Here is a 16044-nt window from a genome sequence, read left to right as displayed (position 1 = left end):
ATGTACATCACATCAGTATCAATTTATGCCAGCGGCGCGAGCAGCAGCGGCAGCTCTGGTCCTGTGACGGCACCATGACGACCGCTGTCAGGTCTGGGATCTGTTTTCCGCCGCATGGGACTCGTTTTTCCTCTCATCCTGCCGTCGCCCCCCCCCGTCTCTGAAACGCGGGGATCAGTGGGTTTAATGTTCATTTTTAGCAGACGCGCTCTATCACATGGTGGATGAAAGGTGGGCGGCTCTGAGGGGGAAGCGTCTGCGGTTTCCTGCGTCAGCAGGTCTGTGCTCTGGGTTTGAACGGGGATGCTATGCTGGTTCAGTGCCCACCACCCACCAAGATAATACTGGTTTCTATTTCAAACGGCTTTACACTCAGAAAACTTGCCACTTTGCTAAAATGAGCACTGTTTAAAAAAAAAGTGAGGGAGTAGTGAGTGTCGGAGCTCCCTTCTTGTTTCTCTAACACTTTCTGACAGCTTAGATGAAATATTACAATGCAGTATAACTACTTTAATCCACTCGGGCCCTTGTCTCGCTCTGTAAATTGGTACCTTGTTAACATAGGAGTCGTCACTCCCCTGATCAGGTTGAGGCCCCGTCCACAGCCTCCTTCCTCCATTCTCTTGCATCTGAAGCGTAATCAATACGAAGCCGTCCCAGGAGGCCGGCGAAATGGGGGAGAGAATGAGATTGCTTTTAAAATTAGAGCCACGAGCCCCTGACCTTATTGCGGCAGCTTTAAACACATCGCACCAAGTCTAATGAATCTGCGCAGCAGCCGGCGTCCCTGTTCACCAAGGGCAGGCAAACGATGAAGAGGGAGCGTTTACCTACAAAAACTCAGAGAAGCTGAAAAGTAGTTCAGCTCATCCCATGTGGGTCACGGCTCTGCTGAAGGACAGGATGAACCCAAACCTTCATCCACCAGAAGCACTCAGCATAAAGTTCTTGATGAGCCTCTGAAGTCCTTCAGCCTTTTATAGCCCCCGCTCCTCCATCATCCATTCATTCATCATCCTTTAACCAACATCAGCTGCTTTGGAGGAGACTCCTGGTCCACACGCAGTGGAATCAGACAAGGTTCATCTGGATCCAAAATATACAAAAACTAATTTATTTTATGCCTTGGTTTAAACTTTTGTTCTCTAATGAGCTGTAAAAATGAAAACGTGTTTCTACCTGTGCGTTAAGGTTAATTGAAAAGCCACAAGTTTACCTGCTGGAGCTAATTGAATTCCATTTGGCCGCAGCTGGACGACACGCGTTAGAATGAAGCAGGTGCGCGTTTTACGGATGCAGGAGCCGTAATTAACGGAGGGCGTGCTACTTTTCTTACACTCATCACTTCAAATAGAAAAAAGCAGCTCTCCAGATCTTACACCGTGAGCTTTTCTGCGTGTGGGCTGATGAGCCCCCTCCCACGGCCGTGACTCCTGACTCGGTGCAAACGAAGCGGGCTCAGTTGTATCTCTTGCCCCAATCATGCGCCGCAGACGCACAGGAAGGCGTGCCTCCGGTTGCGCTTAAATTTAAGTCTGTGCAGCGGCGGAGGACGCAGTTCGCCGTGGATTTACACCCAGACAACAGCTTCCACGCCGCACGCCGGAGCTTCTCTGGAGCCCACTATCATCATTTACAGCTCATCTGAACGTTTCTCGCGACCGGAGGACGGGATTGTGCCACAGTGGAGCTCTCCGACGCGCGGGACGATGCCGCACGCGCGCGTTTCAGCTTTCTCCTCAGCGTCTTTTCCCGTCTTGACACGAAAGGCGCACGTGAATGTGAATGTTTATTAGCCGCCCGACACAACGCGCAGTCGTGCCGTCGTTTTGCACTTGGCGCGTGAAGAGCACGTGCCCATAAGGCTTCCTCCCCGCCGCGCGCGCTCGTCCCTCGGATGAGGATCTGCCAGACTTTGCGGGGCTTTCGTGCGACCAGCGGGGACTGCGCAGCGCCAGGACGCGGTCGGATGAGCTGAAAGTTTGCCGCGTTCGCGACCGTTTCCATCACGACGCCGATGATGACTGAGAACAATGAGACGGAGAGCGAGACGCAGCTGCGGCGCTCTCCGAGCACCATGTCCATCCAGCCCATGTCGTCCAAGGTAAGGAGTGGGGTCTTCGCGTTGGGACCTGAGTTGAATCACCTCGAGTGACCCGCTCCGCAGTTCAGACTAATCCCTCCTACGAGGGGAAATAACTGCGATATTTAGGCTGTGAACTTTGCGGTGCAGTTTCCTCCACACACTGAAATCAACATGATCCGAGGTTGAATTTTGAGAGGAGCTTGTTTCATCTTAACAACTGCGGGGCTTCATTTCGTATTCCACCGGCTTATATAATATAGATGATGGTATTTCAAATGCAGTTGTATTCATCATGACTGCGTCACTAGGTGTAACCTCACACGTAAGGTCTGATGTCACTGTCTCTCTCTCTCTCCCCTCTCTCCAAATTCACTTCCTGCACAGACACTCTCTCTCTCACACACAGACACAGACACACACACACACACACACACACACACACACACTGATGTGTACGAGTCTGTAGCCTGCATTAGCTTAACATTAGTCAGTCCTTCTGTATATGTATATAATGTGGTATAACAGTGTCCAAAACACCCAAACACTTGACTCGTCACCTCTCGGCTTAAACAAAGCCTGAACATTTTCAGGAGCAGATGATTTATTAGTTACAGACTCTCAGCTATTTGCTTTTCGGTGATTACTGTCAAACTCTTAGGCCTTTGTTTTTTTTATTGCTGCATTAAGATGCATTCTTGGACATGAAATGTGCGTGTGCTGCACCAAGTGTGTGGCTAACACTCTGAATTGGATCATTTTCGCTGCCTGAGCTTCGTGTGTCCTTCTGACTGTATTTAATTCGTTGGCTTGACTCTATAAACAAGCATTTCAAGTGCTGGCCTCCGAGAGCAGAAGCTGCGAAAGCTCCCGCTGCCTGAAAGCTTTTAGGATGCTTCATTATTCATTAGATGGAAGCGAGTCACCCAACTTTCCTCTCAGCCAAGTCTTTGTCTTCACCTCGGCCCTCGTCGTGCCGCCCCCGCGCCGACACGCACGCCGTGGACACGTTGGAAACAAAGTGACACTCCGTCAGATAGCACAGCTGATTGCCTGAGTGCTCCGTCTAAATATTTGATGTCTGAGGTTTGATTTGCGAGATGCGTTTTCATCAGCGGGCACCCCCAGCGTGGTGCCCCCCCCCCCCCCCCCCCCCAATCCCCCTCTTCATCCTCCTCCTCAGCAGAGGCCCGGGAACGGTCCTGTGACAAGCCGGACTCATTGGTATTCAAATGATTCACCGGTTTACTCCATCATCAACGCATCGCAGCCTTTTATGCAACAAAGTCAGGCTGCTGCTTCTCACCTGCCTTGGCCTTCAAGCAAGGCAGGCCGGTCACTGGTTAAAGTCCAGGCTGCGGTGTGAAATCGATTTCCAGAGGTTTGACGTTGAGGCCAGAGGTTTTGAATCGGTCCCAGCACCTGTGTGTGTGTGTGTGTGTGTGTGTGTGTGTGTGTGTGTGTGTGTGTGTGTGTGTGTGTGTGTGTGTGTGTGTGTGAGATCAGCCATAGGGGTGTAATTTTTGAAGCAATCTAATCAGACACAGCACAAGTTCATGATGCTTTTAATTAGATAAGATGACAGGCAGAGAGGGAGGGACTCGCGCCGATAACAGATGTTCCCCGAAATCCTCTGCATGCAAATCTTCCTCGAAGATGGATATCAGAAACCATGACCAGAGGACGGCGCTGCCAGAGGATTAGGAGGAGAGGAAGCCTGGACGTTCTCCACGGCTGGTGCTCCGGTGCCAGGCCTGGCACGCGAGCGGGTGAGTGAGCGGGCGAGCAAGCGAGGGAGCGGTGGAGCAGGTGAATTGTCTGGGCAACAGTCGTGAGCCAGCGGAGCTGCTTTCGCTGAGAGCTGCGTGATCTCACAGGGCCGATACTCTGGGAGCGCTTGTTCCATGACGGAGCCGCCAGGGTAAACATGTTTTCCTCCAAAACCACTGCACACGAGCGCCTCTGAGCTCAGGGGTATTAAGAGTTAAACCTGCAGAACATCGAAATTCATCCCCGTGTCCCTGTTGGATCCTCCACACGGGTTCGTCCATCCAAGTATGGGTTCAAAATGCTGAGGTCCACGGACTGTTTGAGGATGTGGCCCGTGATGAGTCGCTGCAGGTATTCATTGAAGTTAGCATCGACAGAGTTGAGCACACGTGGATGGTTTTCGGCCGCTCTGCTGTTCCTGAGCTGCAGCCCACTGAGCTGTGGGCGCTCCACCTCAGGTGTCTGAGGGAGCGCCCACAGTGAGCCAAGGTCACCGGTAATTAATGTGACGCCTTCACGGCCCGGCGTTAATGTGACACTACAGGCAACGAGAGCTGTTAAAACCCCGGCGCTGAGCACGTTCAGGCCGCGTCTGAAGGGAGGAAAACAATCTGCTGGGGAGGTTTGTGTATCACCGCCGATGCTCGGTCCGAAATAGCATCCCTCCCGCGTGTGATGCTGACGGGGCGGAGTCTGCAGACACTAATAGATGCTGCAAATCTGCTGTGAGGAAAATGGTCCTAATCTACGCTACAGGTCCACTCCTCCATCACCCAGTTGTGTGTGTGTGTGTGTGTGTGTGTGTGTGTGTGTGTGTGTGTGTGTGTGTGTGTGTGTGTGTGTGTGTGTGTGTGTGTGTGTGTGTGTGTGTGTGTGTGTGCACCCCTGTCAGTTCTGATGGAGGAGGTGGGCCCCTCTATATGGATCACGAGATTCCAAATAATAAAATCATAGGTCATCTGCGACAGCTCATCATCCTCCACTGGGAGAGAGAAATGAAAGCAGACGGTCGGATTTGAATGTGACCGAATTAAGTAAAAGTTATTAAAGAAAACGGTTTCGAGCGCGGCCGCGGCGGCGGCGGCGCAGCATTGCTCCCTCTCTGACTCATCCGCTCGCATCGGCATCCGTCGCACACATTCAAGTCACCGGGTCACAACGACGCACAACAAAGCACTGGGCTAATGTTGAAATGGAGGCTAGCTCGTTAGCCTGCGGGCTGACAGATGATTAGATTAGCTGTAATTGAGACGTGTGCTCCAACTGGATCTGTTATGCCAGCACTCATCTGCTCTGATTGAGAGGGCTCGAATCAAGACCAGGACGCGCTGAAAGGAGTGGAAGGAAAGGAGGGGTAAAAAGAAGCTTGCGGCTTTAATGAAAAGCGAAGGAATTATTTAATTGTTCCAAGTGAAAACACTTCTCCCTGGTGTTTATCCTCCGTCAGGGTTTTCTGCCTCTTCCACGGCAGCTGATGAGCTTCCTGTAAAAGACGGACTTAATTCTAACAAACCTGTCTCAGCCTCATTAATCTGTTTGATAACAGATCTCTGGTTAGTTGCATCGTGGGTAATGTAGGATTGAAGGAGCACGAATGAGACAAGGACGAGGGAACATGTGCTTAAACCTTCACCTCTGCGTTGATGTCGTGGGCATGATTGTAATATTACAGAGTAATAATATGTGTAATAATTAAAATCTTCATCAGTGCAGTTTTACCAACACGCAAACTTCAGTTTTGTCCACGTGTCCTGACACTCAAACTGTTTTCATATCTTTTTCCCAGACACGTAGAGCTGTAAACACCATGTCCCTGTAAAATGATTATGTTTGGCAGCGAGCAGAACAAGTGCTCTCACACACACACACACACACACACACACACACACACACACACTGATTATGTGTCTGTGTTGATGGCCCCTCTCGCGTCGGGGGCCACGCCCTCGCGGCTCCGCTCTCTCCCGCTGCCGCCCGATGGCAGGGTAACAAATGGCTGCCGATCCTCCGGGAAGCTGGTATTATCATCCGCACACAGAGCGGGAGGAGAATGTCAGGAAACGTGCACTTATCCACACAATCGGCCGTAGGTGGCTGCTTCCAGAGCGGCTGACGTCTGACGGCCGCGTTCTTCAGACGCGGCAGCCGAGCGGACGAGACAGGCTGAAAGAAAGGAGCTGCATATTCATAGAAAGTTGGGATGCATGTGACCCCACACAAACACACACACACACACACACACACACACTGCATGGAGGCAATCAATTATTCCAATGACAAGACTTCATCAGATTAGTTGAGGACGGGCTGTTCATACATGATAAGGCTGTAAACCAGACGACTGTGGGTGTTCTTAAAAAGGCTTATCTTGTTTAACCGCGGCCCAAACACACGCGTTCCTGTTGTGGCTGGACTCTTGGACCATGAAAGCTTCGCTGTTGACGTGTTGTTTGTTCCCTTATGAGGTGAAATTGCTTTTCATGACTCACCCCCGATGCTGGGACCAGTTTGTGGCAGCATCTCCCGTTTTAACCTGTGTGTGTGTGTGTGTGTGTGTGTGTGTGTGTGTGTGTGTGTGTGTGTGTGTGTGTGTGTGTGTGTGTGTGTGCGTGTGCGTGTGCGTGTGCGTTCGTGCAGCTCCAGAGGCTGAAGCGCTCGCTGTCCTTCAAGACCATGATGCGCAGCAAGAGCGTGGAGAACTTCTTCCAGCGCTCGTACAGCGACGCCCGCCTGCCCTCTGACCTCATCGCCGAGCCGCCGCCCCCCTCGCCGCCGCCGGCGCCCGGCTCCCCCCTGGCGGGCGAGCGCTCGCCGGCCGCCTCGCCGTCGCTCAGCCCCAACCCGTCCATCGCCTCCCACTCGCCCTCGCTCAGCCTGTCCCCGGCGCTGCCCACGAAGCCGCCCCGGCCTCAGGTCACACACTGCTTCCAGGACCACGTGTTCCGCAAGCCCACCAGCTGCCAGCACTGCAAGCACATGATCGTGGGTAAGACCGGCTCAATGGGCTCTAGGAACACACTCTTGTTTGTTTACTGTTTTACAGGGATTCGGCTCCGAGCGGCGTCCTAACGTCCCGGGGGCATTTTCACCCTTTTTATGTTTTTGTAAAAGGAGTCGACTGAAATTTTTTTTTTCTCACCTCCATTGCAATTTCTCACTCAATTGGGAAAACGAGGTTGAATGCTGGACAGTGTGACGCTCCCAGGGTTTAAAGCTGTATTGAGTATTAAGAGGGATTAATTGGTGCCGATGTACGAGTGCTTTCGTTCCTAATTTGCCACTCGCGTGAACTTTTCTGCTAAATCCACTTCCTGTCACGGTGATTGATTACACCCTCCAACCTGCTCCTGGGCTGTGTTTCGCGTGCGCTGTGGATTTATTTCCTCTCCGGTCCTGGAGCGCAGCTCAGCCTTTGTCCCCCAGTTAAGCTGATGAAGCGGAAGCCATTTGTCTCTTCAAATTAAAAGCATTGTTTTAATCAGTTGATGCTCCATGATGTCATCCGTTATCTCCGGTTCACATTAAAAGCAGGGACTCAACCCTAAAAATGTCCAATATTCAGAGAGTTATCAACACAACCCAAATGAGGAGAAAACATCTCTTATGGGTTTTTTTTTTCATTTGAAATCAGAGACAACACGACTCGACGCCGAATCGATTGAGACTGAAGCATCTCCAGCTGCTTTCCAATTTCTCCATGTTGCTCTGGAAGGGGAGCTGTTGATTGTCAGGCCCTCGGTGCCAGACGATCACGCGGCACCTGAGCGAAGGGGAACCCGTTCTGTGGGGCCTTGTTAGCGCGTCGGGCCCGTTTCCCACCCCCTGCTTTCAGTTGTGCTCCACGCGTCGGTCCCGTCTCCATCCTCTCATCAGTCTCCTCTCTGCTCCTCCGCAGGAAACTCCAAACAGGCTCTGCGCTGTAAAACCTGCAAGATGGCCGCTCACCTGTGGTGCACCTCCGAGCTGTCGCAGCAGCTGTGTCACGGGAAGGTGAGAACACTGAGCCGCTGCCGCTTCACCCGTCGGCCCGGTGTAATGGAAGTCTGAGGATGAATAGTTTCATTACAGGCCTCAAACAAGCTTCAACAATAAGTGTGTGAAGACAGCTGGTCATACACACACACACATACACACACCAGTTGTTAGAGCAGTTCTCTAGACATGAAGCAGCTTCACACCGACTAACACAAACAATAGGTTCATGTCGTCATATTCTGTTCTATTAAGGCTGGTGGCACAAAAACCATCCGCTAAACAGGAAACCACTCAGATAATCCCCTCATTATAGTTACAGGGCGTTAATGAGCGCCTGTATCCATCTAAACGTATTTTACAGCTAATCAGTTGCATAAAAAACTATTTCTAGAACAATTTATATGATAAATTAACAAACACCTAAAAGAATCAGCATCACCTAGTGCATCGTGTTTTTTATTGTGAAACACAGTGACTCGATGCTGAGAATGAAGACGCCGCCTGTTTTAACACAGGACTTTGCTCCTTTTCAAAGGTACACAGTGCGAATGACAATAAAGACAAGTATAGTGCATTAGGCGGCAAATTGGGAGTGATTCCAGCCTGAGTCGCTGCAGGCCAGAGCCCATTAGCATGCTGCAGGACGCGCGGCCTTCCGAGACTCACTTGGAGCCGTTGGTGAGAGCTCCGTGTCCAGGACGGCGGCGCCGCGCGAGCGCTTTTACTTCCAGGCCGCGGCGTTTCTCCCTCGCGATGACAGGACGTGAAAGTCAAGGCGAGGGAAAAACAATCTGGGCTAAAACACTCGCTGTGCTTAATTCGGTGTGAAATTGCCGTCCCGCGGCCTCACGCGCAGTCACATGTGCACGCCCGCGTGTGTGAACCATGTGCCGGCTGTATTTACTGCTCATAATTAGGAGCCAAAAGAGCCGGAGCTTTGCTTCAATAGCAGCGCGTGCACCGCGACTTGATGTGTTTCAATAATCGGCACGTGACGCCACCGATGACATAAAATCACTACACGGAGCCAGTTTCCCATCAGCTGAGTCTATAAACAGAGAGTAATGGAAAGTGAGTGGGGGAGAAAAACAACACTCTGCTTTCTGCTCTCCTCCATTAGTCCGGGGCGTTCAAGCGAAACTTCAGCTCGCCGATGCTCGTCAACGAGCAACTGGCCGTCGTCAAGGAAGTGCAGCCCAGTCAAGGTGAGCGTCCTGCCACCGAGCGCTCACTCGGTCGTCTCCATGTGCTTCCGTTTTGTCGCCCCTTGGTTTATTTTTAGACTTGTGTGTGCGTGTCCTACAATAAAAAGCACAACTGTCTCCATTTCACCTGACAACCGAGGAGCGCGAAGTGGAAAAAAGACAGAGGGGGAACAAACTCAGCTCCTCTTGGAGGCTGACGGACGGTCCGCTCCCTGAAAGTATGTGAATAAATATTTATAAGTTCTGATGTTTATGTTGTTATATCTACTTCTGATTTGTACTGTATATATTTGGACTGCTGGACGGTATTAATTCATCGTCTGGCGCTGCATCATGCATAAACATTGTGAATTGAATGTCCTAACAAGTCGGCGCTCTGTATGAAAACAGCTGAAATGATAATCACAGTCTTAGGGTAATTTACATTTACTATTTTACATTCATAGAGGCCGTTTGCCTGTATCTGCGACTTTTTAACGCTGCTCGACAGCGTTAAAACAGACAAGTTGCCAAAAGGACCCGGAGTTTGTTCTTCCTCTCAGTGGGAGCACGTTCTCATGTGTCTCGGATCGGTCGCCTCGATGGGTCGGTTAGAACCTCACGCTGGTGATCCGACACCTGGGACTCATCACTGTGCAACCAGAAGCAGAATAAAACACAGACTTGTTGCTGAAGCCCATTAAAAACCCTGTGACGTCTCATTAACTGCAGTTTGATTGTCTCTAATAGATCCAATAACTCGCTAGTGTAACGGCTACAGGAGCGAAGCACCAAACACTTAATTATACTTCAAATTATGATTAAAGCCAAATAGTTGATGTAAGTATTTGCTCCTCATTTAGACAATAAGCAGCTGTGATGGGAAAATGAGCCGTCCTGTTCCCATCAGACCGGTCGGTGTTGCATGTTTATGTGAAGGCAGATCTGAAGCCGTGAGATATAAAGTGTTTGTTTAGTTCACTAAACCGTGGGCATCAGTTCATAGTCTGCAAAGAAAGAAGCAATTATCGGTGTAGCGAGGCTCAGACCTGATGTTTACTCTCTTTCTGTGTAATTAATTGCTTTTTGCCGAAATACAATAACTCCTCGACTGAAACAGTTCCAATCGATTTAGAGCTTTAACACTCTACTTACTCGCGCTGAAGACGCCCCGATCTCTTCCTCTGTCTGAGAAAACCACGCAGGCACGAGCTTTAATAGAAAACTGCATCATTACCAATTCACTCCGCACAGAAATCACTCTCAGCCCCGAACAAAGAAGAAGGAAATCCAATTCCCAAATACAGACGAGTCCAATATAACTGAACGGCAGCAGTGAAGGATTTCTGACAGTTTAAAAATCTCATCTCTTTTTCCCTCTTTGCTCAGTTACAGCTCCAGATAGATTACAGCCATTAAGACATCGATGCGTCTCATGCCAATAAGCAAAGCGTATAAATAAATCAAAGCGTGCAGATTTGCTGGAATGTCTCGATGTCCCCTTAACTTTTGGCCGTGTTGCTCTTTTCGATCCTAAGTGGGTCAATTCGGTCCAGGCCCGACTCCGTTACTGTGGTTCAGTTTATATTTAGAGCTTCTGGTTCGTCCAGATTGGCTCGGACGCAATAATCATGATGTACGGTGTAATCTCAGTGTGTGGTCATAATTGTGGCGTGTGCGTGTGTGTGTGTGTGTGTGTGTGTGTGTGTGTGTGTGTGTGTGTGTGTGTGTGTGTGTGTGTGTGTGTGTGTGTGTGTGTTTCCAGAAGCTGTGCGGACGCGTGTAGACCCTGTGTACGCTGCCTTGCGCTACGGGACGTCCTTGGCGCAGATGAGCCGCTCCAGTTTTGGCAGTTTGACAGAGTCGCCGACACGCAGCCTGGTACGGCACCGTCATGTGTGGGGAGCCTTGTATTGTAGTAGAACACAGGGTTCTTTCTTGAGTAGAACCTGCCTCCAAACCTCCCAAAATGTCCTCCACACACACGGATATGCAGGTTGTGCTACTAATCTGTGCATTCTGAGTAAATCAGAGAAGAACTAGATCGGCTCCGCTCACATGCTCCGTCTTCCTGCTCGTCCTGCTGCTAACGTTGATTTCTTCCTCTCCATGTCGTTCTTTGATAAGGGGGAGGGAGGTGAGGAGAGTCAGCAGAGACAGTGCAGCATGGAGGAAGAGATAACTCAGGAAATAGGGGGTAAACACGGCTACGAGTCTGTCTCCATGCATGTGGCTCTGCATGCATATTGTGTGTCTGTGCCTGTGTGCGTCTGCGCCTGCACGTGTGTGTGTGTGTGTGTGTGTGCGTGGGTGAGACTCATTGTAAAAAAGATCACATGTCTGATTGCTTTCCTGTGTCTCTTCTAAGAAATCGTCTCGCCGCCGCTCCCCGAGCCCCCGGTCCCCGACGCCGAGCTGGAGAAGGAGGAGGACGAGAGCGGTCAGGCTCCGCCTCCTGCAGAGGAGAGCGCCGTGAAGGTGCGGCTCTGTGCAGTGTGTGCACACTCTCGCTCCCCAGGGTGCATTCCTGTCTCACTGCCTGTGCCTCCTGTGTCCAGGTGCCGAAGCGCATTGAAGTCCACTCCATTCACACCTATGTAGCGCTCTACAAGTTTCTGCCTCAGGAACAGAATGACCTGGAACTACAGTGAGTGGAAGCTGAACCAGCTGTCTACATGCAAACATTGTTCATAACGAGTGTGTGTCTGTGTGTGTTGGTGTGTGTGTGCATGCTTTGTCTGGGTTTTCGTCCCACCCGGTGTTTTGCCCCAGCTGTTGTTCCTGGAGGATGAAAATGTCCCCACCATCTGCAGAGGACGGGGCCGGGGCGCCCTTAAGGACGACTAATTATAAACCCAGAGCCCATCGCTGTGCCCACGTAGAGCTAGAGACTGAGCTGTGCTCCCTTCAGGGGAGAGGATAAAGACGCTGAAGTGAGAGATGGCAGGACGACATACAGTAAGGCAAAGAAATGAGAATGAAGGAGAGGAGTCAAAGAGCAAACACAGGAGCGGAGGAAATGTAAGAAGGACGAGGAAGGAGAGAGTAGTAAGATGAGTGTGTGTGTGTGTGTGTGTGTGTGTGTGTGTGTGTGTGTGTGTGCGTGCGTGCGTGCGTGCGTGCGTGCGTGCGTGCGTGCGTGCGTGCGTGCGCGCGCGTGCGTGCGTGCGTGCGTGCGTGCGTGCGTGCGTGCGTGCGTGCGTGTGTGTGTGTTAGCCATCTGTGCTGTGACTGCCCAGTATATAAGTGAACTAATAACTCTGTCAGGCTTTGTCCGGTGCTTAAAACCTGTGCAGTAGTTTGGCAAAAGACAAAGACTGAAGTTCAGCAGCGCCAGAGAATGTCTGTCTAATAAAAAATGATTAGCAATAAAAGAAAAATGTGGAAACACAACACAAAATGACCCTCACAAATTCCCACAATGGAGCAAATGTTCGGTTGATGACACACTTTGTCTCATTCGAGTTTCTCCTATAAGTCAAAATGCCTGTTCCCAAAGGAACCGAGTTAGTCTCACGCAGACAAAAAGATTCCTGAAACTCAACCTTGAAGAGGCAAACTCAGTCAGTAATCGTGCCACATAACATTAACATATGAGACTATAGTTAGGTACAACCGGAGGTGTGTGTGTGTGTGTGTGTGTGTGTGTGTGTGTGTGTGTGTGTGTGTGTGTGTGTGTGTGTGTGTGCGTGCGTGCGTGCGTGTGTGTGCGTGCGTGTACTGTGTGAGCGATGATCATATAGGGCAGTCGTGAGCGCAGACACCCAGGAGATGCAACGTACAGACGTGTATTTGGGACACATGCGTTTCTGGGACAGTGGACTGGAAGCGCTGGCGTCTCCCTCTCGCCACTGCAGCGTCCTGGTTCATCCGGCCCTCGTGACTTCGGCCCGAGCTGCTCTCTCACCTCTGAGGGCGACAGTGACGTGCTACAGCTGCTCCCTGATAGTGATACTGCACCTCTGGCACTTGAACTCGGCTCTTGGCTCTCTTCTCTCTGGCTGCGTGCGCCCTCTCGCCCTTTATCTCATCTCTCATCCATCTCTCGCCTCCTCTGCACCCGAAACACAGCCTCTTCACATCCTCCTTTTATTTCTTCTCTTCTCTTATCTCTTCTAGTCCGGGTGATCGAGTTCAGGTCACTGACGACTCTAATGAGGAGTGGTGGAAGGTGGGTAATAAATCTGTGTGTGTGTGTGTGTGTGTGTGTGTGTGTGTGTGTGTGTGTGTGTGTGTGTGTGTGTGTGTGTGTGTGTGTGTGTGTGTGTGTACTGTGCCATTCGCTGTGTTGCGTGTGCATAATTCAGTTCTTAAAATGAAGTCTTTAGTGCATAACACCTGCTCCATTTTCGCCCGTCATAAACACACAGTCAGCCAACGACAGAAATAGAAACGTAATTTCCCCTGAAAATTACCAAGAGTTTAACATAATGAAACTGACTAGTGTTGCTCTCTGCTGAATCCGTAATGAGCTTCTCTTAATCCCATTAGTATCTGTATATACACAGCAAACTAAAGCCTTATACGGCCTCAATAGAGCAGCAGCAATTAAAGCGCTAAATCAGCACAGGCTCTGTGAAAACCACTTTTACTGAAGGATGATTAGCAGAATCCCTTTTCCTGACTAATGTGCAGTTTGTGAGCAACTCAATAACCCGTTTTATCGCATGAGGTACAGCGGTCGGACAAACGGGTGAAGACCTGCAGCTTTCCTTTAAATACATGCAAACAATTCAGACGTTCGCGCCGAATCGCATCCTGTTTGCACTTCAACTGCTTCTGCTTTGTTGTCATTGATGTTCCTGCTCCGCTGAGCGGCGCCGTGGACGTTTGTAACGCTCCTCTGTGTCCAGGGAAAGAGCGGCGACAGAGTCGGCTTCTTCCCCTCCAACTTCGTGCAGCGGGTGCGGCCCGGAGAGAGAGTGTGGCGGGTCGTGCAGGGCGCGCCGGGCGATCGAGAGCGAGGACACATGGCCGTGAGAGAATCGCAGGTTGGGGCTGTTTTGGGTCTTTTTACATATGGACATATGCATTTTTGATGTGAGTGAAGGAGTATGATAATATAAAAACACCTGTGTTTAATGTAGACTTATCCTGACATGGAGCCCTCCAGCGACTCAGCGAGCAAATCGCTTATTAAAAACATAAGTCAGGGCCTGGATAAACATCCAAGCTGCTAAATTCCCCTCAGGGTGCAGTTAAATTTATCGTTAAGAAGCCGAAGCCTTAAATCTGACTCGGCCTTTTCACCAGTGAGGGGCACTAGTAAAGTGAAGGCAGCTGGGCAGCTCTGTTTTCTGTAATAGAGTAATAGACACGCACACAGCAGAGGAACCAGTTTCTGCATCAGACTAAAGTCCGGGCTCCGCTCGTGTCTCCTGCTCAGATCTGCGTTGGGAAGCGAGACGACGGCGAGACGTACCTGAAGCTGAGCAGCGGGAAGAAGCGCGGCCTGGTGCCGGCCGACTCCATAGAGGAGATCTGAGGCGCCGCCGCCGCGTCGCCGCCATCTCCCCACCCTCCACCCTCCCTCCGCTTCTCCTGCTCGGTTCCATCCGGACCCCACGGGCCAGAACCGAACAGACGGGCCGGGCGGCAAACACACACTCCACCAGCCCACCCTGAAAGCACGGCCTGGAGTTTTCTGTGCGCTCTTTGTCCGCAGTCGAGTCTTGCTGTGCTTTTTTTTTTTCCCCTTTCTGTCTTTTCAAATGCAAATGTGAAGCGAACGCCCGGTCTCATTCAGTCTTCTCCTCGGCGGAAGATAGCGCCGTGGGAGGAGGCTGAGTCCTGTCACCGGGAACATGGTGCTTCTGTCCGTGTCATCGTCTCGTCTCGGCCCACTCTGGTTCACGCCGGCGTGTCCGATGTCGGCCGGCGCCGAGGCCCGCGGCCCTGACGGTCGGTGGAGGAGGCGCTCGGACTGGAGGCTGAGCTGCTGCAGCGCCGAACGGGTCACGAGTCAGAACCGATCAAACGTCGACCCGTCGGCCTCTTCTGATGTGAAGGCCTTCCATGTGTTACACGTGCTTCAGACTTTATTTATTTGATGTTCTTCTAGTTCCAGAGGGAGCGTGAACACACGCTTATGAAGGTTGATGGTGATAGGAAACTGTAGGATTAAGCCGATTGTAGAATGATGAATAAAGCATTTAATGTATACAGGCTGTTCAGTCAATATGTGAAAGGCTTTTAGGGACAAATAAGCTCGACTATATCTGAGTAATTTTTTTTTTTTGAGCTTCCGTCATCGTCAGCGCTTTGATTGAACTGGACATGCATCTGTCTTATTGTGGGAAAATTGCCGTGAGCTGCTCGTCCTCACGCTGGTGAACGCTCTTCAGTCAATTACTTTGTTGCTCAAATGTATCTGAAGGTCACGTCGGCCGGTGTGGAGACAAGGATGATGTCGCAGCAGAACTGGATTCGTGGTTTTTGCCCGTCGTCGTGTCGCGTCGCGTCGTGCACAGTTTCCTGTGGCGTCACATGTTGAAGTAAGTGTGTGATTAGAGTTCCAGGTCCGTGGGTTGGCTGCATACCTCAATAAAGCATCTGACTTACTTTTAAGTTGCATCCATGTTTAATGAAAGCGATCCCCAGTATTACACAGGAAGGACCTGAACAATATGAGTAAAAGTCAAGCACAACTTTATTTGTCATGAGCAACCGTTTCCTTCTTCACCAACCTTTAACACCATGGAGCTGACGTGACCCTCAAGGGGAAGCTGAGCTGGTTGAGTGGAGTTCTACCACCGCTGCCTGCCTCTGTAGACGGCGCCGCTCGGCTGCTGTGACTCAGAGCACAACGAGTCCTCTCCATCTCTCTCTCTCTCGCCCTCTCTCTCTCTCTCTCTCTCTCTCTCTCGCCCTCTCTCTCTCTCTCTGTCTCTCTCTCTCGCTCTCTCTCGCCCTCTCTCTCTCTCTCTCTCTCGCCCTCTCTCTCTGTCTCTCTCTCTCTCTCTCGCCCTCTCTCTCTCTCTCTCTCTTCTACAGACTTCTTCAGACGCTCTCGTCTTTCGCTGTCGCTCTTCA

The 16044-nt window shown here is 50.9% G+C and overlaps 1 protein-coding gene across 2 annotated transcripts; it reads left to right on the top strand.

Annotated features, from left to right (window-relative positions):
• Nucleotides 1–1541: 1541 nt before the first annotated feature.
• On the top strand, nt 1542–15579 carry LOC114860347 (SH3 and cysteine-rich domain-containing protein 2-like). Of its 2 annotated transcripts, XM_029158856.3 has the most exons (11): nt 1546–2104; nt 6491–6839; nt 7749–7843; nt 8949–9033; nt 10778–10893; nt 11140–11209; nt 11381–11490; nt 11571–11659; nt 13132–13183; nt 13866–14003; nt 14399–15579. In XM_029158856.3, exons 1-11 carry the CDS (start codon nt 2018–2020, stop codon nt 14495–14497), a joined length of 1290 nt encoding a protein of 429 aa, XP_029014689.1. In that variant the 5' UTR covers nt 1546–2017; the 3' UTR covers nt 14498–15579. The 2 variants fall into 2 exon arrangements, with proteins under 2 accessions (XP_029014691.1, XP_029014689.1); XM_029158858.3 differs by lacking the exons at nt 10778–10893; nt 11140–11209 and having other exon boundaries at nt 1542–2104.
• The last annotated feature ends 465 nt before the right edge of the window (nt 15580–16044 follow it).

The sequence above is a fragment of the Betta splendens genome, chromosome 8, assembly GCF_900634795.4.
Source record: "Betta splendens chromosome 8, fBetSpl5.4, whole genome shotgun sequence".
In the NCBI taxonomy this organism is placed as follows: domain Eukaryota; kingdom Metazoa; phylum Chordata; class Actinopteri; order Anabantiformes; family Osphronemidae; genus Betta; species Betta splendens.
Note: the sequence above shows the minus strand (reverse complement) of the source record. Positions and strands in the feature narration are given on the sequence as shown.